The sequence below is a fragment of the Harpia harpyja genome, chromosome Z (assembly GCF_026419915.1).
Source record: "Harpia harpyja isolate bHarHar1 chromosome Z, bHarHar1 primary haplotype, whole genome shotgun sequence".
In the NCBI taxonomy this organism is placed as follows: Eukaryota; Metazoa; Chordata; class Aves; order Accipitriformes; family Accipitridae; genus Harpia; species Harpia harpyja.
In genome coordinates this window covers 61,118,708-61,141,700 of record NC_068969.1, presented here as the reverse complement: position 1 = coordinate 61,141,700, position 22,993 = coordinate 61,118,708, and the positions used below count along the sequence as shown (strand labels likewise).

The 22,993-nt window shown below is 44.2% G+C and overlaps 1 protein-coding gene across 1 annotated transcript; it reads left to right on the top strand.

Annotated features, from left to right (window-relative positions):
- On the top strand, positions 1 to 22,500 carry PDE6B (phosphodiesterase 6B). Its single transcript, XM_052778369.1, has 22 exons — positions 1 to 829; positions 3,173 to 3,325; positions 3,662 to 3,751; positions 5,396 to 5,536; positions 6,610 to 6,684; positions 6,772 to 6,836; positions 7,903 to 7,969; positions 8,115 to 8,162; positions 8,344 to 8,493; positions 9,490 to 9,633; positions 10,223 to 10,288; positions 10,899 to 11,045; positions 12,595 to 12,702; positions 13,700 to 13,809; positions 14,819 to 14,906; positions 15,482 to 15,582; positions 16,907 to 17,014; positions 17,771 to 17,834; positions 18,583 to 18,657; positions 19,592 to 19,675; positions 19,956 to 20,094; positions 21,227 to 22,500. The coding sequence occupies exons 1-22, from the start codon at positions 419 to 421 to the stop codon at positions 21,283 to 21,285; spliced, it is 2,493 nt and encodes an 830-aa protein (XP_052634329.1). The 5' UTR covers positions 1 to 418; the 3' UTR covers positions 21,286 to 22,500.
- Positions 22,501 to 22,993: the final 493 nt, after the last annotated feature.

The following is a 22,993-nucleotide window of genomic DNA, read 5'->3' as shown; positions in this document are numbered from 1 at the left end:
AGCTTATTTCAATGTTAGGAGATGCACTTCTTCCCTGTCGCTGCTGCCTCAATATAACTGTTTCAGTAAGTGTTCTGCTTATCAAGAGAAAGGAGAGTGTTTTCAGATATTGTGAGTGAGTACTCAGTTTTTGTTTGCATATAGATTAAGAAGAAGAAAGTTGACCCAAAGCTCTTGTAGAGGTCATCTAATCTGTTTGGTTGAGAAGATCTGTCCTCCCACAGACTCACCTTCGGCACTATAAAGGAATACCTCTTCCTGATGACAAGCTCTCTTTGCAGCGTTACCTCACCCTTGGTCATTCTAGAAGCAACATCTTCTATTACAAAAATTTAGGAACTACATTGGAAATTAGAGTGCTGTTTGCATAGGCCAGATCTTTGGACTACTACCTGCCAGAAAACCCAGGGCATTCATAATGAGCATTAGTGAAGACGACGTGGAGAAGTTTCTTGATGGCAACCCTATTTTTGCCAAGCAGTACTTTGAGAAGAAACTAAGAACAGAGTCCTGGGATAGCAATGAGGGTGAAATCCTTTTTGAGTTGATCCAAGACATGCAAGAAAGCATCAACATGGAGAAAGTTGTTTTCAAGACCTTGAGAAGAATCAGGTCCCTTATTCACGCTGACCGCTGTAGTCTTTTCATGTACAGGCAGAGAAATGGCACGCCTGAACTGGCAACAAGGCTTTTCAACATCCAGGAGGGAAGCACCCTGGAGGAATGCCTGGTCTCCCCAGACTGCGAGATTGTCTATCCGCTGGACATAGGCATTGTGGGCTATGTTGCACAAACCAAGAAAACCATGAACATCGAGGATGTCAGTGAGGTAGGTTTGCCATTTATTCATTCATTCGGTAGAAGAAAGGCTCACATGCTTACTAGTACAAAGGGGTCAAGAGGTAGCAGGGCGTCTTGGTGCTTGGTCAAACCTCGTGTAGTGTAATAGCTGTGTAGTGGAAACCAACCACCAGTAGCAAGTTGCTTCCAATTTCATTTATGGAGTGAGGTGAAGCTAAGCACATTAATTACACTAGCTGTTAACGCCTGCAAACAAGTGCACTGTCACACCTTGCCTGTCTAATTAAAAAAAAACACCAAACAACAAAATCACATCTAGTCCAGCAGAGAAGAGAGAGTGCAGTACAGTCAGATCTGCACTGAATGGACATGAAGTTTTCCACGCACATTTATATTCCATGAGTAACTGGCAAAGAGAGACATATCCTTTACAGTGAGTCCAGAAAAGGTTTTCTACCACAAATGACATTTGAAAATGTTTGCTGTCTGATGAAGCTTGTGCCAAGGGCATTTAGAGGCATTTTTATCAACCAGAGGGAGTGGACCTCAGAGCAGGTGGGTTAACTGCAATCTGTGTACAAGTGATCTTCATCACAAGCAGCAAGAGACAAACTTTGACCAAAAAACCTCTTTCAGCAAACACTGCACACTGTGATACCAGGAGGGATCCAAGGAATTTTAATGTTTTATTTTTATGCCTTCATGGCAATATTTACCCCCCATACTCCTGGGTTGAATCAGGTAAACCTGAATGGCAGCAATAACAATCGGCTTGTTCTAATCATAGGTATAAAACTAAAACCCATGTGACCCAATTATGGCATTTGGGATTACTCTATTGTTTGCTAGTTACAAAGAGACCATCTGTTTATCCATCCATTTTTTGCTCAATACGAGCATATCCAAATGCTTCAGCAAAACTTCCTTGTCTTCCATGGAACATACTGAGACATTGATGTGGTTTTGCAACCTTTTTTGGGGGGGGGGGGCGGGGGGGGCGGAGCATAAGAACGTGACTTAAACTTTTTAACTCTTTCTGGCTTCAGACATTTCTCCAAGAATATGGAAGGATTTCAGTGCTGTGAGCCAAGTACTACACTCCAACTCTAGTGCTTTCAGGCATTGCCATAAGGCAGTTCCTTTGAAGGAGACCCAGAGACTAAGTGCTTGGTCTATGCCATTGGCAGGGAAGGCCAGCAGTGGGGGAGGTATGGGGAGAAGACCTATTAGGGACTGATTATTCTTTCTGGTGCACCCTTCTGAATCTGATCAGATCTTTGGGGCTTTTTCTAACCCAACTAGAAGGACTTGTGGCTGACAAGTTATTCAGCTGAGCAGAGAGAATATCTTGGGTCAGAAAGACCATCCCTGTACTCCCTGTTGACAGGTGATGATGGTGTCAATAAGGCCCTGTGCAGGCGAGGTGATGGACCACCTGCCATCCCTGCACTACCCTTTCTCTGCTTTATTTTCTTTTGCAATAGCAGGACAGTGACATTCACATAAGGAACAACTGGATGCGTTCCCTTTGGACTGCCCCTACAGCATGACCTTGCACTCTCCCAGTGGTTTGAATGGTGATTCCCTCATGGGTGACTCCCTGTGCAGCCCAGTCCATAACAGTGCTATCTGCACATTGCAACCGCTGCCAAAATGATCCTGGGGCAGAAGGAGATGGGTTGCTCTCAGGGACAGGGGGAGAGTGCCAGGAACCATGCACCACTGGTGCCAGCTGCATCCTCCATTGGGATACCTTCCCTGCCATCTACCATCCCATGCACAAAGGCCCAGCAACATGGGAGGAAATACCTGGCAGAACATTTTCAAGACAAACAGGGGTAGATGGCTTCATGAAGGCTGCAAGCTGACAGCAGCTTCAGGGCCCCGGCAAAAGCAGAAGAAAAATTAGGGTGAGTGAACTTCCCAGTGACTGTACCAGACAGCACTGGTCTATAAGCTGTAGCTACATAGTGCTGCATGGTAACTGGCTGTATCCACTTCGCAGTGTTAATGAGAAGTCAGAGGAAAGGTTGGAGGAGGTGCTATGAAGGATGTCAGTGATCTGAGCATGACCAGTGGAGAGCCTCCTTGTTCTGACAGAGTTTGACATGTTAAAGCTTATGAGTTGCAAGATTTTTGCAAAAAGTGAAAAAGTGCACGTGTTGCAGTCAGAAGCCACAGCCAGTTCTCTTGTTGCTAGTTTTATCACCTGTACATTGTCCAATTTTCTGCTAATTCATTTCTCTCCCTCAATAATTTTTTAAGCAAAACTTTCTTTAGGTAGCTTACTTTGAGAGGCTGTGCTTTAACTTGGTTTTAAGACTACAGACGTTGTGGAAAAAGCTTAATTTGTAAATTCTCTATTGAACAGTGTGCCCAGTTCAGTCCATTTGTTGATGAGCTCACCGACTACACTACGAAAAGCATCCTTGCAACACCCATCTTGAATGGCAAAGATTTAGTTGCTGTCATTGTGGCTATTAATAAGCTGAATGGCCCACACTTCACCAGCTCTGATGAAACAGTAAGTGGTCAGTAGCTCAGTTTCTATCAAGCAGTTGTCACTTTTGCCACGTAACACAGACTTTTCTACACTAGGGATGTCTGCTTTGGTGAAGCTCCACTGGTGCAAATTTCCCTACAGGGGACTCACCCTCTAACAGAAGAGGCTTATTATGAGTATGCTTATCTCAGAAATCTTTCAGAGAAGTTACAGTGAGATAAGCCTCATCTCACACCAGTGCAAAGCAAAGCATTTATCCAGGGGAATTACAATGATGTTGCTAAAGGGGTGTTATGAAATCCAGTATACACGAGGCTGCTACTACATTCAACTCAATCTCATTGCTTGCCTTTTCAGCTTTTTCTGAAGTACTTGAATTTTGCCTCCTTGAACTTGAAAATTTATCACTTGAGTTATCTTCACAATTGTGAGACTCGAAGAGGCCAGGTAAGAGTGAAAATGTAGAGTGAAAAACAACTGTTGAAGGTTTAGCAGTAGGACTGGGGGAGGTAAGGAAGGGGCTAGAAGATAAAGTGGAGACCCAAGAAGTGGAAGGCCTAATGTCTCCCACAGGGTGCTCTGGTCTGTGGCTGAACCCAGGAGTTCTCTGTTCACATATCACTGCTGCATCAGCAAGTCCCACAGAAAGGGAGGAAAATGAGAATGAGATGCAAGACACACTGTTAGTTCTACCAATAGTTCAACTGGAAGACCTTCGGCCATCTAGACCTAAAGGTCTTTGCGAGAGTTAAGATGGTTCATTGTGTTAGACTTAAAAGTACCAAAGTACAGAGTGAGTAAATGACATTCTCAGAGGTGGTCTAGGATTTCAATATTGCAAATCCCAACTGCAAAGACTGGGGGAATACTGTAAGTAAATTGGCTTGTGCAAAGACAGTTCAGTCTGCTTGTGCTCAGATACTGTGTAAGAGTTTTATTAGAAGACCATATAACACATTTTTTGCCCAACTCCTTTACATCATTCCATGAAATGACCATTCTTCAGGTGTTTCTTTCCGTCCTCCTCACTGGGTTTGTGGATTTCAGCATTATTTATTGCATGCTGTAAAATGCCAAAAATAAACCATTGCCCATTTTCCTTTAATGGTTTGTATGACAACACCACTATACTATCCAAAGGATGTTCAGAGGCCAGTGACATTGAACATCTCAGACTTTATAGGAGTGGCACAGTTGTCCCAATTTATGGGTTAGAAACAAAGACCAGTGCAGCTCAGAATTGTCAGAAATATCTACTAGTGCCCAGTGAAGAGCTGAGACACACATTTCATGACTGTGGCCACGTAATGGTACTTCTTGTTCAAACCACAGGTCCAGTCAGCTTCAGGTAGCAGCTCTCAGTGCTTCTGAAGCACTGCTCCTCATGTCTCCTGGGCTCCAAAAGCAAAGCACATACATACACTCAGATACAGGCACACATGCACTAGCTAAGCTAGGCAATTGCGCAGATGGCTTTCTTACCATTTCAGAGAAAATTAAGTTCTCCATTAGGCCCACAAAGATCCTCCTTATGCCACCAGAAATACTTGCCTAATCCACTGCATAACTTCCATTTTTACAAATGAAAGAGCCTAAGAGCAACAGCTTTCTTAAGCGTACACCTGCAGGGCGCAGGATGGGGAAAAGGACCATAGGCTGATGTGCACACAAAGCAGCTGTGCAAAGGCTTTGAGGAAAGTGTTAATTTGGGTATTTCCAACTCCTGCCTCTGGAATTTACAACACTTTTGGTGTTAACTGGTTTTGGATGCACGATTTTACTTATGAGTATAAAATGTAAGTAAGTGGGGCCATCTCTTTATCTAGCACTACTACTTTTTTGAGCTATGTTTGTAAGACTGGACTTTTACATAGCACTCCACGATGACCTGAATCTTCCTCAGAGTGCATCTTCCTCTAAGAATTCCCAGTGTGAATAAGCAATGCTTTTACATTTTGCAGCATAGGTTGCTATTGCACTTTTCAGGAACTGTAGTATAAAACCCCAATTGTTTCCTTGTTACTCCAAACACATTTGGGAAGCCCAGCTCTCAAGAAAAGGCTATGCTTACATTTGGATTTTATCCTGCAGGTGCTGTTGTGGTCGGCTAATAAGGTTTTTGAGGAACTGACAGACATCGAGAGGCAGTTCCACAAAGCTTTTTACACAGTGAGAGCATACCTGAACTGTGACCGGTACTCAGTAGGTCTCCTGGACATGACGAAGCAGAAGGTAAGCATTCTTCATATGTGTGTTGTACAGCTTTCTGTGTTGCTGCAATCCACTGAGGGGTGATGTGTGGAGATAAGTTTTACTGGGGCAACCAAAGTGCAAGCTAGCTTTGAGTCATTATTCTTGCTTTGGTTGGCATTTTTTTATTCCATTGTGCAAATAAAGAGCTGGGGATAAAGAAAAGAGAGGGAAAGGGAAGAGCTTATCACTGGAATGGGACTGTCGAAGGAGCCAGAGGCTGGGAAGACAAAGGAAGGGCAAACGTGTCTGACCGTGTCAATCCTGGTCAAAGTCTACACCATAAGCACAGCCTCACAAAGTCTGTGGATATCAGAAGTATAGTGAGATACCCGTGGAAATCCCCAACAACAAAGCAGCCACCTTCCTCAAGGACTCATCCACATGTATGTTATCCAGGCTTTTTGGTGAAATTTGGCTTCATAAAAATAGGCTGACAGAAGATAAATTACCACTGCAGCTCTGATTTGGTCTGATTGTTTGCACCTTTGGCAAGCTTTATGTGGGAGTTACACAGCATTCTTGTCATCGGAGCCCTGCTTTATTCCATGGTCAGGCTGGCTGAGGCTACCATGAACTTTGATGTCCACCACGTTGCCAGAGCCTTCATAGCAAGCTGTCTTGTGAAGAGGTGTATTGAAAGATCATTAGCATGCTAAAGACACTTTGATCAGCATTATAATGTAGCCTAGGAAAACCAAAAAAGAATTCTTTCACTTTAGCATGCTAGCAAGTAGTAGATCAGCCCTATGGCCACACTCTGGAAAATGAAGAACACGTAGAATATTGACATAGCCGTTTGCTCTGTGAATACAGCCTGTGCTGTTCACTGACTGAAGCAGCATACTGTGTATATGCAGTATATGACTGTATACAGCCACATAGTGCACCTGACACTTCCCGATTTAGATATGCCATTCTGCTTCCTAGTCTTATTATTTCATGCCTTGTTTACACAGTAGCAAAACCAGCATGGTAGAGCAGTGGTTACTTTGAGGTTCAAGGTAGAATGCACTTTTCTACTCTAAAAATACTTCTTTCATTTTAAAAACCAGGAATTTTTTGACCTGTGGCCAGTCCAGCTGGGAGAAGTTCCCCCCTACTCAGGACCTCGCACCCCGGATGGCCGAGTACGTGAGAACCAGATTTCTTAAACTCTCTCCTGTCTGGCTGGATTGACACGAAACTAATTTTAACACCACTCTTTTTATTTGTAGGAAATAGTCTTCTACAAGGTCATCGATTATATATTACATGGAAAAGAAGACATTAAAGTCATCCCGTAAGTGCCCAGTTTCTGTATGCTAGGTACTGACATGAAGTGTAGCTAAAACCAAGGTTCCCCATGATTTAAAGACATTCAAGAGGAGATATGCAAAGGACCAATAGAAGACTGAGTAAGAGAGCCAGAATTAAGTTGGTGCTTTGACTCACATTTCTGTGGCACAAAGATTTTCTCCAGGGTATTGGGATCCTGGCTTGCAAGTCAGGCTCCAAAAGTCACTGCAACCAGCGATTCTTTTTAGACGCAGAAGTGAACTGCCTTGACTGCCTGCAGTTTTGGCACTCTCCTTGCCAGGCTGAGGCATCACTCTTGCTTGGTGCCTTCTCTGTGTCAGTGGGTGAGCCCATCCAGGTTGCCCTTGTGTTGAGGCACCTGCTGTCCCAGCCCTGCCCCTCACCCCTCTGCTACCCTCCCAACCTCTCACGGTCAGTCCTGCTCCCCTGCCTGTCTTCCAGCTTACTTGCTTCTCTTTTATCCTCTGGTCACTGACCCCATCTCAAGGCTACCTCTGGCCTTTCCTCCTCTCTTGACACCACATTGAGACTCCCTCTTCCTGAAAACCACCCTCTCTTCTTGCCACTGAATTTTTCAGAAGAGCCTTGGGCACACCGGACAAATCTGACATGACAGGAGTTTTGCCCAGTTCTGGTCACACCACTTTGCATCGGCGTAAGTGCTGCAAGAAAGGCCCTCATTGCTTAGGTACAGCAGTGTTCAAAAGTTCAGGCTGGCAGACACTCTTAGCCAGGAACTTCCTTTTATCTTTCTCTGTGCTGAAGGTCTGAAACATGGCCCCCACTCCCAGGAATTACTTACGTCTCTGCAGACTATGATATTTTATGAGTTATTCTGTATTGAATCCTTGCAGGAAAAGTATTTACTTACTTAGGTGAAAATTTTTTGCTCGCACGCAGGGGTCCTTTGAAAGTAAGACTGTTTAGTAACTAGAGAGTGAAACATGTAAACATGGATTGTGCAATCAGCTGGATACATTTCAGCTCCATGATTGTTCTTCAGTAAACATATATCCTTAATTTCCCTTGTGCATTTTTCTTTCATTCAGAAATCCTACCCCGGATCACTGGGCACTAGTTACTGGACTGCCAACCTATGTGGCTGAAAGTGGATTTGTAAGTACTTAGCTTAGGCTTCAGCAAGGCTTTCTGAGATGAAGTCATACTAATGCTGCTTTCTCATTAATTCAGTTTTTTGTTTTGGCATTTAAACTTCTCATTGCCCATATTGTAAAACTTTTTCTTTTGTGTGATCCCCTAGATTTGCAACATTATGAATGCTGCTGCAGATGAGATGTTTAACTTTCAGGTACCGTGAAAACTTCCAGTCCCATCAAGGATTCTACTTTGTTTGCAGAAATGTAATTTAGAGTCAATATTAGGCATGTAAATATTTCTTTAGCCTGTAGTCTTGATGTAAAATGGGAGTGCTGATATATTTAGAAAACACATTAAGTATATGGTGTCTTTCTGCTTGCTGTTGCTTCAAGGAAGGTCCTCTAGATGAATCAGGATGGACTATCAAAAACGTTCTCTCCATGCCAATAGTCAACAAAAGGGAAGAAATTGTTGGCGTTGTCACATTTTATAACAGAAAAGACGGGAAACCATTTGACGAACAGGATGAGACCCTCATGGAGGTATAGTTTCTTGCTGCGGCTGGAAGTAGTTCATATGGTTGAGAGAGGTCACTATTGCTCATTGTACATGGGCAAAGCATCCCCCAGTCTTTTGCAGCTAACTAAGTTTCTGTGTTGCTTATAGAGGTGCTATGCATCAGCTTGAAAGTTTTGAAAGCAACTATATGAAATACTGGTGGTTTTTTGTCTTAGAAACCCAGCTGTGTTTACATCATTTTTTTTCAGCATTCTTGGATTGGACACCTAGCCATGAGCAGTTATGATATACTAACATGACCATTCTGACCTGTGTTCACATACATGACAGCTGGCTCACACTGACTGGGCAACTCCCTCGAGAAATTACACAGGAATTACCTGTGTAGCTAAGATACAAAGGGCGGCCAGTATCGAATCTACCAACAGCAGCTTGCTGCTTAGAAACGCTCCTATGCTAGTTTCAATCCAATATAGGCATTCAGCTCTTTGCATCTGTTATCAATCAGAACATTTGCTGAAATAGACTTTTCTTATTAATCAAAAAGACTGCCAAAAAAAAAAAAAATCAGTTTGAATTGGCCGCTGGACAGCAAACAAGTTGAGAGCAAACATGGCGTGTGAGTAAACATATGTGAAAGGTGATGAGACCACCTTGCTCTCCCTTGATACAAGGGTTCCTGACCTGCTGTCACCATTGTGACACCAGCCTTTCCACAGGCATGGTGACACTTGCAACAACACAGAAATAGCTTTCCATATGCTGAACTGGACAGAGGGTCCTCGAACCTCCACAACATGGATGCTCTGGAGGCCTAGGCAGTTTCAACAGCTGGGGAGCTGCTGTGCTGAGGAGCAGGTAGAGGTTGGGAGCAAACACACAGTTGCTCATAGCTAGACTTGTGGCCTAAGTGGAGCTTGTGTTTCTCTAAAAGTATATCATGCAGTGTTATATTTCTGTGTCTTTGAGGAACAGATGTTTTGTTTATTTCACCATTTCCTTCTTTTCCCCTCACCAAGTCCTTGACACAGTTCCTGGGTTGGTCTGTACTCAACACAGACACATATGATAAGATGAACAAGCTGGAGAACCGGAAGGACATTGCTCAGGATATGGTGCTTTACCATGTGAAATGTGACAAGGATGAAATACAGGAAATTCTGGTAATGCCTTGCAACGTGCAGCACACCCCCAGGTGTACTGGCCTGCCTGGCCTGTGACATATGGCACAGACATAGGTCTCCCATCCCACAGAAATGCTTCCAGCCACCATCATGTGGAGGCAACCCCTGGTCCTCAGTTACTGCACAGCAGAACAAGTCTTTGTTTTGGCTCTGTGGTCTGCCCTCCACCACGGCACGCTGCCACGCTGTGTCCTTTCTAATTTCCTCAGCAAAGCCAGCCCTGGAGGTGGGCTCACGCAGGTGCTACTCAGGGCAGGGCTGGAGGGGTGGAAGAAGAGCTGATTTATGTCCCCAAGACCTCCTTAGTGCAGAGGATGTGGAGTTAGACAACCCAGCTGGGACACTGGCTCTAGGGGGACATTTGCAAGTGGGGGAAATACAAACCAAAATCAAGGAGAGGGAGAACATTTTTACCAGGAAGAATGGGTTGAAAGACCGGAAATAGAAGCAAGGTCCAGAAAGGAAACACAATTTGCATATGAGAGCTGCCCTAGATTGCCCCAAAGCTGCACAGTGCAAAGTCTGGTGGGGTTTGGTTGTCAGTTTAACACATCCATGCTCTTTGCAGCCAACAAGAGAAAAGCTGGGGAAAGAGCCAAGCGAGTGTGAGGAAGAGGAGCTGGCAAGCATCCTGGTAAGAGCAATGTACCACTGGAATGGACAGCCCTGGCAAACAAATATTGCCTGAGTGCATGCAGGGAAGATTTTCCAGTGTTGGCATAGTGGTACGCATCAACAGGGCTCTTGGTGAAGGGCGAAGGCAAAGCATACCCTGCCCTCCTCTGCTGTGTGAGTTTGAGGTTATTACTATCAGGTGGCAGCGAATGCCTTCCCCAACTCCTGCGGAGTACCTGCTCTCTGCCACTTTATCTCAAGGGATTCAAAGTCCATCTGGAAACACATCAGCCACCTTGACTTGTCACGCATGTTGTTCTCTGGAGTAAATATGGAGGGCTGTAAGTCTTCCCTTGTAAAACCTGTCAAACTACATCAAATCAACAAGAAAAGTGCTTAACAGAAAACAAGCAATATTTCTTGCACTTGACCAAAAATGCCCTCCCTCTTCCCCCACTAATGGGGTTATCATGAAAAGCTGCATTTCAGTCTATTTATGTGTTATATTCTAAGAGGTAAAGTTCCTAGTAGCATCAGACTGATAAATTCCTATTAGGGAAAACCCATTCCAGGTGTTTCTAGGGATGGCATAAGTAGCACAGCAACAAACCATCCCACCTCTCTTCCAGAAAGAAGAACTCCCGGGGCCCACCAAGTTTGAAATCTATGAGTTCAGGTTCTCTGATTTTGACTGCACTGAGCTAGAGCTGGTGAAGTGCGGCATTCAGATGTACTACGAGCTCGGCGTGGTGAAGAAGTTCCAGATCCCACAGGAGGTAGGAGCTGGCAACACGTAGGACTCCCATCTTGGATGGCCAGCAGGCACTGCGTGGCTGAGGTCCCCATGCATGCCCTGCACAGCTCGTGGAGTGGCTGGAGGTCTGGGTTCACAAGGGCTTGCAGGGAGAGGGGCGTGCGTCCTGAGCCCCCTCACGCCGCTGAGGGCAGGGAACCCCCTCTCAAAACCCCTGGTCCCTACGTGCGGGTTTGGAGCATGAAGCTGCCCTCTTCTGCTCTGCACTGTCTGCTGCAGCTGTGGGTTTGCTGTCGGGTCTATACAGATGGGAGCTACACCATGCAAAAAATTGCTTACCCTTGCTGCGTCTAATGCCACTCACGGCCACAGTGTAAAAACACAGTTTCCAGGCGCAACACAGGGCAGTGCGTACTCGTGTGCATGTTTCGTTTGCTATATAGTATGTACCCTATAGCTTTCAGCCAACATACACTGAAACCCACACTGGCAGGTCCCTCTGCTTTTCTTCCCCCTGGAAACACGGACGTGACTTCATTTGGTGCAGTTGGTACCAACTTCCTGACTGCTGGCGACAGGAGCGGTGTGACCCTGTGGGCACAAGGAACCCCATAGCCCCTGATGTGCAAGTTCACGGCTTTTGCCACAGTTCAAACCGCTGCAGGACGTGTGAAACTGGCATTTCTTTTCTGCAGCTCTGCTGCTCCCCAAGGGATTTCTCACCTCATCATGTGAAGCTTATTTCCATCTAGTGGGATCTGGAGGTAACTGCAGGAAGTTTTCACCCTGGAAAGGCAGGCTGGGAAGTAGGAAGGAAGTGAAGTGTACTGAACGGGAATTACTACTGTGCTTCTTACTTATAGCATGTCAATGTCAAAAAGTATTCAAAATATCTGCTTTGCAACAACTAACCCCTGATACAAGTGTGAAAAGCAGTCATTCTTTGCTGCCACTCCGAGCAGCAGAGATTTTAAAAAATGAAAATTCATCCATGATTAATTTGCTCTCTAATGAGAAAACCTATATAGCTACAAGAGGTAGCACACGTAGAGAAGTAGAATGTAGAGGTGAAAAATAGTTTGCTATTTAATGCCCTATATTGTAATTATTTAGGTGATATAAACACTACCCATCTCTCCATCTATGGAGCCATATCTCTTGAAGAGAGGTATCAGTATTAGTAAATCGCAAGACATGGGAGGGACAAACATAGAGAAACACAGAAATTCAATGCATTCACAAACAGTAGGATGAAATCTCTTTTCCTCTAGACATTGCTGCTGCTTCTTTCCCCCACAGACACCTCTGTGATTTTATTTTTCTTAAAAAAAAAAAAAAAATTTGAAAGCAGAGAGCTATATTTTAGTGTCCCCTTTAGCTCACCACTGGGCTTTACTATAACACCACCATCAGTGAAGCCTGATGGTATTACAGCTTCCGATTCCTTTCTGGGGCCATCTCTGTAGACTTTGTCTGAAACTCATCCATGACTTCTGTACATGGTCTTTATTGCAAGAGCAATGGGCAGGAGCTTCATCACACAAACTAACATCCTCTTCTCCAATTTGTAGGTTCTGGTAAGGTTTGTGTACTCAGTCAGCAAAGGCTATCGGAAAATAACTTACCACAACTGGCGCCATGGCTTCAACGTCGCGCAGACAATGTTCACTCTCCTGATGGTAAGGTAACACCACCCCAGTTAATTCTGTGGTATGGCTTTATTTACAAGAGGTCTTCTGTTGTGCCCTGGAGATATGCAGGGCTCCCTTTGAATCCTGGTGTAGGATAAGAGTTTGTCACTCCTGGCACAGGTCCTGCTAAATAAGGTCTCTGTTTGCCTTAAGTGACAGTCCTTGCATTACACTTAAAGTCGCAGCCAATACTGGCCAATGAATGGAGTGCTTTAATTCTCTTGGGTACAGATGTGTGTGGTGTTGAATAGCCTCCAGATTAAATCCTTCTACAGGGTAGGGGAGAGAAACTACAGGACTTCCCTTCCTCCAGTAGTTTCTGACAGTAAGAGCCAGAATGAAGTTAGCGGGCTGGGATGGAGACAACCTCACACTTTCCATTTCCAGGCAGGACAGGTACAGGTGTAAGTCTATCACTAGTATGAATGTGGCAAGTGCTGTTTCTCACAGGCTCTCAGGCCAACAGGTGCCCCAACAAGAAAAACAGGTGTCATACTGCTGCTCCACACCAGGGATGGACCAGCACCAGGACCCAATGCAGATGGTATGGCCCACACAGCTGGCAACAGAATTATGCCTAACACTCCTGGACGATCCTTTGGGTGATTCAGCTTGGAGACCTCATTGCTCAGAAAGAAGCAGAGCCCCTTCACAAATTACTTTGTGTCCAGTGACTGGAGGGGTGCTTATGAGGACCTGGGTGTCCCTAGGGCACAAGGCAGCTGTAGCAGCGGGTAGCCAGCATTGCAGGTGGGCATGGAGCACATATGCACAACATGCATGTCTACCTGAGTCTGAAATGTTTCGTTCCTAGCTGCTTTCCCATTTTAACCTAAGTGTACCACGTATTGCATTTAGCTTCACAAGTATTTTCAGTTCTCCTGGACTGTTTCAGTGAGGAGATCCCCAGCACATAGCAGTCACAGTTCAGTACCCTTTCCTGCAAGAGACACTAACAGATGCCATGCAAATTCTCACCCTCCAGACTGGCAAACTGAAGCGTTATTACTCAGACCTTGAAGCCCTTGCAATGGTAACTGCTGCTCTGTGCCACGATATTGACCACAGGGGAACCAACAACCTTTATCAAATGAAGTAAGCACTTTCCTACCACTTCAAACCATTTACTCTTGCACTCGTGTGGAGTGGGATCAGGCTGTGATCACACCAAACTCCAGTACAGCTCTGTTTTATACACAGAGGTAACAACCTTCTTTTGCAAATAACCTTGTTTTTTGGCTTGCTACAGCATTTGAGCTTATGCTTTGTTCAGTGGGGAAACTGAAGTTTTGCAGTGCTCTCTGGGGCTTTCGTTAACTCCTAGCAAACCTCCTTTGGTTAAAGAAACACTACATTACCATTACAGGGTGGAATAAGTGCAGCACAGGCATCTAGTGGCCTGAGCATGACAGGAGGCTCAGGGTGCCACCAGGAGCATCCTGGACATAAGCAGCCTACTTTTTCCTGGAAGGTATCTATGGAGAAAGCACCATGCATGGCACTGCCCTCACCACCTGCAGAAACAAAGCACCTATGAGTGTGAGAGTGCTGCTCTCAGTAGGTAGTTACTAGCTACAGAAAAACAGTTGCATGATTTCATTGATTGGTCAAGCCTCTGTTGCTCACTTAAAGTAATGTCAGATCACAGCTCTTCCGCAATGCTTACTGGTTATACTTTCTTACTGTTTTCTGGAGCTTTTGAAACATGCAAGTGAAGCTGGCTGGGTACAAGAGGGTCTTGCTTTTCAGCTAGGAAAGTGTCCAAGGACTGCTGGTTTTTCTGTTCCTATGACTAGATATCAACATGTATTTATTCAGGAATTAAACAAGCTTTCTATGCTGGGTAACAACAGCCTAGTCATAAACAACATTTTGGGTGAAATTTGTAGTTGGAAGACTGTTTTATACAGTGTCCAAATAGTTATAAGCTGTGTCACAAAAGTCTTTTACTAGACTGATGTCATTAGCTATTAAAAATATTACTCTTAAGCCTTTTCAAATGAGATGAACTTGTGTATTTGACAAAATTAAACATAAAATGGGACACTTCTTTCTGTTTTTAAGTGCTGCACTAACATCTTTAATTTTTCCTGTACGCAACCAGATCTCAAAATCCTTTAGCTAAACTTCACGGATCCTCAATTTTAGAGAGACATCACTTGGAATTTGGAAAATTCTTGCTCTCTGAAGAGGTTGGTAATGAACTGTAATGTAAGGACATGAATAATTTACTTTCAGGGAAGTTTTTCAGCAACAACAGAGCTGTCAGCTTAGCACGAGACCTTTCTCTGGTTTGGATACCTGAGAAACTGCAGCTGCCTCACTCCTCAAGTACTCTACGTTCACCCAGTACCAAAACGCATGGGCTTCCTAAATGCATGACTTGGTTTCCTCAGAAGACATACCGTTATCCCCATAGGAGTATGTTAAATACAGGATTGCCCTCCTGTAGCCCTACTGACAGGGCCAAGGCCGACACACTCCCCCAGCTAACTTTTCATTTCAGACAAATTCACATGGGGTCCAGGGGACAGGGTTTGGGCACATGCTGTGCAACAAGTTTCAGTACACTGACCATGTTCAGGGAACAAAAGGGGAGGCTAGGCACCAACATACGGTGAACGGGGGTCACAACCCTTGCACCTTAGGGGAGCAAGCTAAATCTATTAAAAAAAAAAAGGTGAGCACATTCGAGAAAGAGAGATGGCAAGGAACTCACAACACCACAGTGCTTGGATTTTGCAGCTCCATTTCCTTTGCTTTTCAGTCGCTGAATATATGTCAGAACCTCAACCGCAGACAGCATGAGCACATGATTCACCTGATGGAAATTGCCATTATAGCAACAGACCTGGCACTCTACTTCAAGTAAGTCAGTCACGTACACTGTGCGTGAAGGGCAGAAAGCAGCTGGTACTTTACAAAGGCAAAACGTGACGCTTTGCTCTGAGAGCTTCCCCGTGCAGCAATCCTCTTCGCAGACACTGCCTTTGGGAGGCTGCCTTTAATACTGACATCAGAGCTGGTGGGGTGAGCTCAAATTGTTGAGAAGAATTTTTAACTTTTACTCATTAGATTACATACATGACTTTTTAACCCTTTATTTCCAACAAGGCTGTGCTATATGATCCCCTAACAGAAAGAGAAATCTGATATTTTTTTTTTTTACTTAGCACTTCAGCACTAAATATACTCATAAATGGTGAATGGCGTGGCCAGGGCTACGTAACTTCTCCGGGTGAGCAGCATAACCCAAATAACAAGTGGTCCATTGTAGGTGAATATCCAGGTCATAGTCTATTTCATACCCAAAAGCCCAAAATGCCAAACATCTTGGAGCAGCATGCACTGACTTCCTGGGACATAAGGCTGGACTTCAACAACATATGACTTCCTAATTAGCAAGGAGCTTTCAAAATGTGCTTTCAAAATACAGTGCTGAGACCAGAGACTGCTTCTGTGTTTTGCACTGAAGAAAGATTATGCAAAATATAAACAGTCCACAAAAGAGGAATACGAGGGAGGGTGCAATACCCAGTCCTCTTACTCCAGATGTAGGGTGGCTGTATGGGAGCAGATACCACTACTTCCTTACCAGGTGGGAACAAGCCAGTCTTTGCCCTCCTTTGTCCATGGTCTGCAAGTGAAGGCTTGGTTGAGATCAGACCCAGGCAAAATGATATGGACAGAACACGTACACAAGTCTCTTTGTGGATCTGGCCTAAATGTCTTCTCTGCTAGCATTGAAACAGCAGATTTTTCTGGATTTCACACCCCTCAAAACATGGGTGCATTGTGCATAAACACCTCCCCCGAATTTCCTACATATATTTAGGTATATAAATAAGGTTAACAAGGCCAGACTAAGTATATAAAGCCAGTAGCTTTCTGCCAACAAAGGTGGAAGCATTTCTTGGCTGACATAACTTGCAGTAGCTTATACTTTCAAGTTCCTGTTCACGTCTCACCACTATACTTATTTTTAAGTCGTTTAGAATAGTTTCCCCTACTTAAGAGAAGCAGGTGATGGTGCCTGGTTTTGTTAGGGGCTTCTTTGAGGACCTAAATGCCAGGACAACAATATCTAGAAATCCTTCTGGAAGGGTTATCAATACCAGGATCAGCCATCTGTTTTTAACACACTTGTTTCCTTGTTTTTGAGCTTTTTCTTTTTTCTTTCTTCCCCTCAAAGAAAGAGAACAATGTTTCAAAAGATCGTTGATGAGTCCAAGACATACGATAGCATGACTGCCTGGACTGAATACCTATCCCTGGAGACAACAAAGAAAGAGGTTGTAATGTGAGTAATTGGCTCTGGAAAGGTGAGAGATGCGGTCACTTGGTGAGAGCTCCAAAACATGCCTTGTGCTGCACTGAGTGCAGAATCAGCGTGTGATACATTACTGTCCACTCAAATGTGATCTTCTGGAAAAGCAGGGGAAAAAAGCTTAAAGTGGTTCTTCATCCTGATAAGTAATTGCTTTTGGAGTGTCCTTCTGGTCATATACTCCTGACGAGATGCAGGATCCCTTCTAGCCATATACTCCTACCAGACCACCCTGCACCCCACAAGCAGGGGCAGTCTGCAATGGCAGATCTACAGGAATACAGTCCATGAGCTGTTCTTCCCAGTGGCAACCAATCTGAGTTGCACAATGCTGTTGTTGTGACTGCACAGGTGCTTTGCAGGATGCTTTGCACTGGCGATGAAGTGCATCCACCACCTCACTGCAGTCTGCGCTGCTACACCTCCATGAGGGAGCAAGTGACGTTACTGCAAAGTCAAGAAGTTCAGCCCAGCAATGACTAAAGCAGCAAACATCCTAGTGCCAGAAGCAAGCAGTTCCCTAGCATAAATCCATTTTAATCAAGAGAGCAATCCTTGATGAGTGTCCCAGTCAGATCCAAGGCTGTTACAGCAACCTGTCTGTCTTTATCTATCACTTCAGCAGGGACTGGGGGATACCTGGCACAGTATTGGGGCATGAGCATCCTGAGCCTGCAAGAGAGAGGGTGCAGGCTGTAGAGAAGAAACTAATTTCTTTCCTGTTTTTAGGGCCATGATGATGACTGCCTGTGATTTGTCAGCAATCACAAAGCCTTGGGAAGTCCAGAGTAAGGTCAGGTGCTTGATATAGAGTTAGATTTCTCTAGCTTATACTTCAAAGTAATGCAATTTCCTAAGCTGCTAGAAGCTGAATCAAAGTCTCCTACCAAAACTATCAGAAGGACTTTAGAATAACTATGGTTTTGATGGATAAAGCAATCTTTAAGATTGTAGTTGTGAATTCTGTAGAAAATTCATGTTTACCAAAAAAGAAAAGAAAAAAACCCAAGTATTTAGCTTCTTTGGTTACATTGAGGTTTTTTGCATGTAATGTATGGGTTCTTTTTTTTTACAGCAATACCTGCTGTTTGCTCAGTTGTTTGATTTCCTTCAGGAGTTCCTTCCTGAACTGTACTTAAGCAGTTGCTAAGTAAGAAACATTATAATTTAAAGGAGGGTAAAAGAAAGAAAACCCACCTTCCTGTGCAGCATGGAGAAAGGACAGCTGAGAAAATCATAACAGGCAGCCACAACTGTGACCAAGAGGCAAATCCTTGAGGAAGACACACTGGAAATGTTTTTTAATAGATGAGCAGTGGACTAATGAGCTCCAGTGCAATAAGGTTGTTGAGCTGTCACTACACGGCTGCAGTCCCACTGCCACTGCTGCCCTTCCCAGGAGAAAGGCTGGGGCTGGGGTTGGACACAAAGCAACAGAGGGGCTAGAAGTGAGATTTGCTTCATGGTGGAGACCTGAAGCACATCAAGTTGTAAAGCCAAAGTCAGTGCTAACTTTTGTGTTTCCCTCCTTGGCAATGTAGGTAGCTCTCCTGGTAGCAGCTGAGTTCTGGGAGCAAGGAGACTTAGAAATAAGCATCCTTCAGCAACAGCCTATTGTAAGTACCATGTGAGAGCCAGACAGTTCAGTTCAGATAGCAAGTCTCAGCAGAGACTTACTACAAGCAATACTGCTCTCAGAGCATTGTGAATCTTCCTGAAATCACCATGCCTGCCAAAATCAATTGGAAAAGTGGGTACTCAGCTAGGGAAGACCCTCTGTGACAGAGCCTCTTGTCCAGCTCTCTATATAGTTAGATGGGTCCCAATGGCTGTGAACCAGCATGGAGTGACTGTCCCCCTGGAGACTTTGTGTTGGTCCCTTACAGAAAAAAGGAAAATTAATTACATACATCGTAGAGGAAAGCACAGTTTCTGTTAAAGAGAAAAACTACAAACACAAACTTCGTAGAGTCCAGAAATTATTTCTGGTAAATGGAAATGCATTAAAGCAGTGGGGTTGAACATATTTTTTCTGTTATAATAACAAATACTTACATTTGCCATTGAAAGAGCCAAGAGTCATTCCTTAATGCAGCCTCCAACTATGTGATTTGGGTTTTCTTTAAGTAGACTTTCATACACCCCCTCTACCCACAGAGGCATCACAAATGATATAATAAGCAGCAAGGCCATGTAAAAATATAATTTCATGTTCAGTTATGTTTTAGAGAATTGAAAACGTCTTCAGCACTTCATAACATGAACCTTCTCTCAGGTATCTGGTTGAGAGGTGCAAGGGCAAAAACTCCCTGTACTCCTCCCCATCCACAGACACTGAAATAGCTCTCTAAAATTTCTGCTAAAATGGCAAAGGAAATGAGCCCACTTCACTCCTCTGCAGCAGAGGAAGAGGGCTGTGATGGACAGCCTTTACCGACAGCATGGCAGAACTGCCAGGCTGGCACGACAAGGCAATTTGGGGAAAAAATAGAGGTGTGTCTTTCAGTGAAGTGTTCTCATAAATCATGGTGAACTTGTGTCCTCCCACAGCCCATGATGGACCGGAGGAAAGCTGCTGAACTTCCGAAGCTTCAAGTGGGTTTCATCGATTTTGTGTGCACGTTTGTCTATAAGGTAAGCAAAGTGCACGTTGCACACCCCATCCTTCTCAACAGGGGTTCAAATCTGAGGTGAGTAAGTCCCGGTGCAGCAACACCAGTCAGGGTGAGAGGGACAAGTAGAGGAGACAACAGCTCCCTCTCTCTGGGATATAACAGCATGGTCCCTCGTTGTGCCAATAATGCTTTCCCTGCATGAGCCAGCCTGGGAGGTGAGGTGTCAGGATCTGTCCTAGGGTATGATGGACAAGCACTGCCTCTGCGCTGCGTTGCACTGACAGGTGTGTTTTCATTAGGAATTTTCACGTTTCCATGAGGAAATTCAGCCCATGCTTGATGGGCTGCTGAACAACAGAAACGAGTGGAAGACCCGTGCTGATGAGTATGATGCAAAAATGAAAGCTCTGGAGGAAGAGAAGATGGCTGCAAAGAAAGGTCAGAAACAATATGTAGCTTTTCATTCCTAACTCAAAAACATGCTTATGTGATGCTCTCCTAGATCTGCAGAAAGCTTTGCTGACATGGCAGAGTCAAATGCCCGGAACAAGTTTCCTCAGTCTTGCTCCACTGGCAAGGTTGAAGACAGCTTGTCTTCAAACCTGACACCATGACAGGCTGTCAAAAAGGCCACCTGCTCAAATGCCCAGGAGCTAGTGCCTGAGAAACTAGTGAAACTACATTCAGCACAAGTGCCCATGCAGCTGGGGACAGCAGACAGTCCTTTGCAGTATACGTATGTCCCTGGAAAAGAGCAGGGAGACATCCCTTTGTACACAGGGGCTGTGGTCAATGTGCTGTCCCATGGATCATGAAGCAGAAGTTAAGACAAGCTAACACGGTCCTAGGGGCAACAGTTGAGGAATTACAGTTCATCCCATTTCTAGCCCAGATTAGGTACTACCTAGAAGCAAGCATTGGTAGTAGTAGTACCTATTTTGGTCAAATCCATTTTTCTTCTTCTGTGCGCCCAGCCTGGCTACCACTGAAATCCATCAGCTGCAGTGGGCATTGGGTGAAAGCTTGCTTGATAGCCTGAGGATTTGTTTGACTCTCAGAAAGGCGGAAGCAGAAGGCTCTCCTGGCCTCTCCCAAGTGTCTGAGGAAACATCCATCAGAACTTGGTGCCCCTACTCCACAGAGTCTACATCTGAAGTCTCCTTTTGTTCCAAACTGGACCAAAATCCCAACAGCCCATGGGGTGGACATTCCTCAAATGACACAGTGTAGAAATTACTAGAGCCATCTAGATGTCTTATCTCAGTTTAATTCATAGTAATTAACTTAAAATATCAAAAGTATTTTATCTATGATTTGGAAAAGTTGTGAAGAATTTTTCCCAAGTAATCAGTATTTAAGTGAGGAAGGTTCCTACTAACTGTAAAACACTCTTTCCAAGAAGTCTTACATGTATGATTACTTTGCACAGTAGACAGCTCTAGATATGGGTACTATAGGTATGACCTACATTGATCACTGGATAACTTAAAAATGCTAAAAACCTCCTGTAATGACTGAGAAGGACTTTTAAGACTGTACCTCTAATTCTGTGTTTCTTTTTATATGGCAGATGGAATAACCTGTAATGGAGGAACAGCTCCAGCTTCCAAAACCTGTAGCATACTTTAGACCTATTATCAATGCAATATATGCCCCAAAATAAGAATGCCCATGATTTAAAAATAAAATAAAAAAACCCAAATCATGGCATACAAATACATTCCTGATTGGACGTTCTGCTACTTTAATTAGGCTTATGACCAACCAGGGAAGGGCTAGATGTTGTTTGCCTTAATTGCATCTCTTCCTGATGGTGAGGAGCCAGTTCTGTCCTGTCTCTTGCTCCATTTAATGCACCTGATATCAGATGGCATATGGCAAGTCAGAACAACGTTTGGCCCAATAAATCAGGTTGCATGACTATGGAAGAGCATTTCTCCGGCACCGAAACACTTCTTACCCCAAAGCTGATGGGGCCAGTTGAATTCATGTTCTGCTCCATACAACCCCATGTGATTGACAATGTATGCAACCATAGCCCGCACAGTAGGAAAACTGCAGAAGAGCCAAATTTATCATATCTAAGCCTGTATCTGTTGGGATATCAGAAAGAAATCTGTGGGTAGGGATAAAGCATGAAAACTGACCACAGTAAACCTTTGAACTGCTCTAAAAAGTTATGATTCTATGTAAATCCAAAAAACACTCACAGTGATAATAGTTCTGCACTCACTTCAAGAATCTGGATAGGATGCTGCTCTAAAGCATGGAGCCATTCCTGCAACACCCAGTAGCTGCCGTCTTCATGAGCAGGATCCACACTGTGCACTAACTGAGGCTTCGCTCTGTAACAAGTGATTGTAAGAAGACAGTGTCATCATTACCCACTACAGTTCCAGTTCCAGTTACCCAAGCAACCTGAATCGTGGCATCTCCTAAATTTGTTCTGTTTTGCCTCATAATGCCAATGTTATTTAATGCAGTCCTCCTCCGATCGGTACCAACCCTCCTTCCTTTCCTCCTCCTGTTCTGAAATGTCCAGGTTTTAGATTCCCCTCCAGACTTTGAAAGACTGATGACTTGTACTCTTTTATTTCAGATGAAAGTTAGTTTTCATGCTTATTAATGCAACCATATTAGAACATTCAGTCACACTCTTGTAGCAGTACAGACACCTTTCTCTGCTCCTCTCACTCTCTTTCTCTTTTTTTTTAAGTGTTTGGAGATCTGTTTTGCTGGGGATTTTCTTCTTCTTCTTCTATTACTCCTGCTATCTTCAGTGCTTTTACCCTTCAGTATCTTGTTTTGCATTACAAAAATACTGCCAGTAAAAGGAAAACTAGAGCTATGGTGGTACCTGGTGATCATTTATCCATGTTTCAGTGCAGTAAGCAAGATGTAATCCTCTATCACTATGCGGCAATTCTGTGAGAAGCAAGTTGTCTTTCAGGAAGATACAGAAGCCCGTCCACTTGCATGGAAGCTAAATATGCCAGTAGTAATGACTTCATGCTGTATGTCTCAGTTTCATTAAGAACCACGTAGGAGGCTTTCATCATACAGCATACGAAATCAAACAAGTCATTTTTTAGAGTAGGAAAAATGCCACAAGGTTATTGTATTGCAGCATGGTGAGCAGTGGGCTTTTAAAGATCACCACAAGCCACTGTACACTTAAATGCTGAGAAAAGATCCTTAATGTCCTCAAACATTTTCTGAGAAATAAAGCCAGAAGGCTAATCTTCCCACCCGCTGTGCCCAATGCAAGGTGCTCAGACCACCGCAGGGTGCTCCAGCAGTGCTTCTCACACAAGGAGCACGGGGTGCCTGCCCAGCT

What these genes read in the sequence shown, in the direction of transcription:
- PDE6B (XM_052778369.1), top strand. Translation starts at nt 419, where the DNA reads ATGAGCATTAGTGAAGACGACGTGGAGAAGTTTCTTGATGGCAACCCT. An exon ending in TGGACATGACGAAGCAGAAG is followed by an intron (nt 5,537 to 6,609) that starts GTAAGCATTCTT and finishes TTTAAAAACCAG; the next exon opens with GAATTTTTTGACCTGTGGCC. An exon ending in GAAGATGGCTGCAAAGAAAG is followed by an intron (nt 20,095 to 21,226) that starts GTCAGAAACAAT and finishes TTTATATGGCAG; the next exon opens with ATGGAATAACCTGTAATGGA.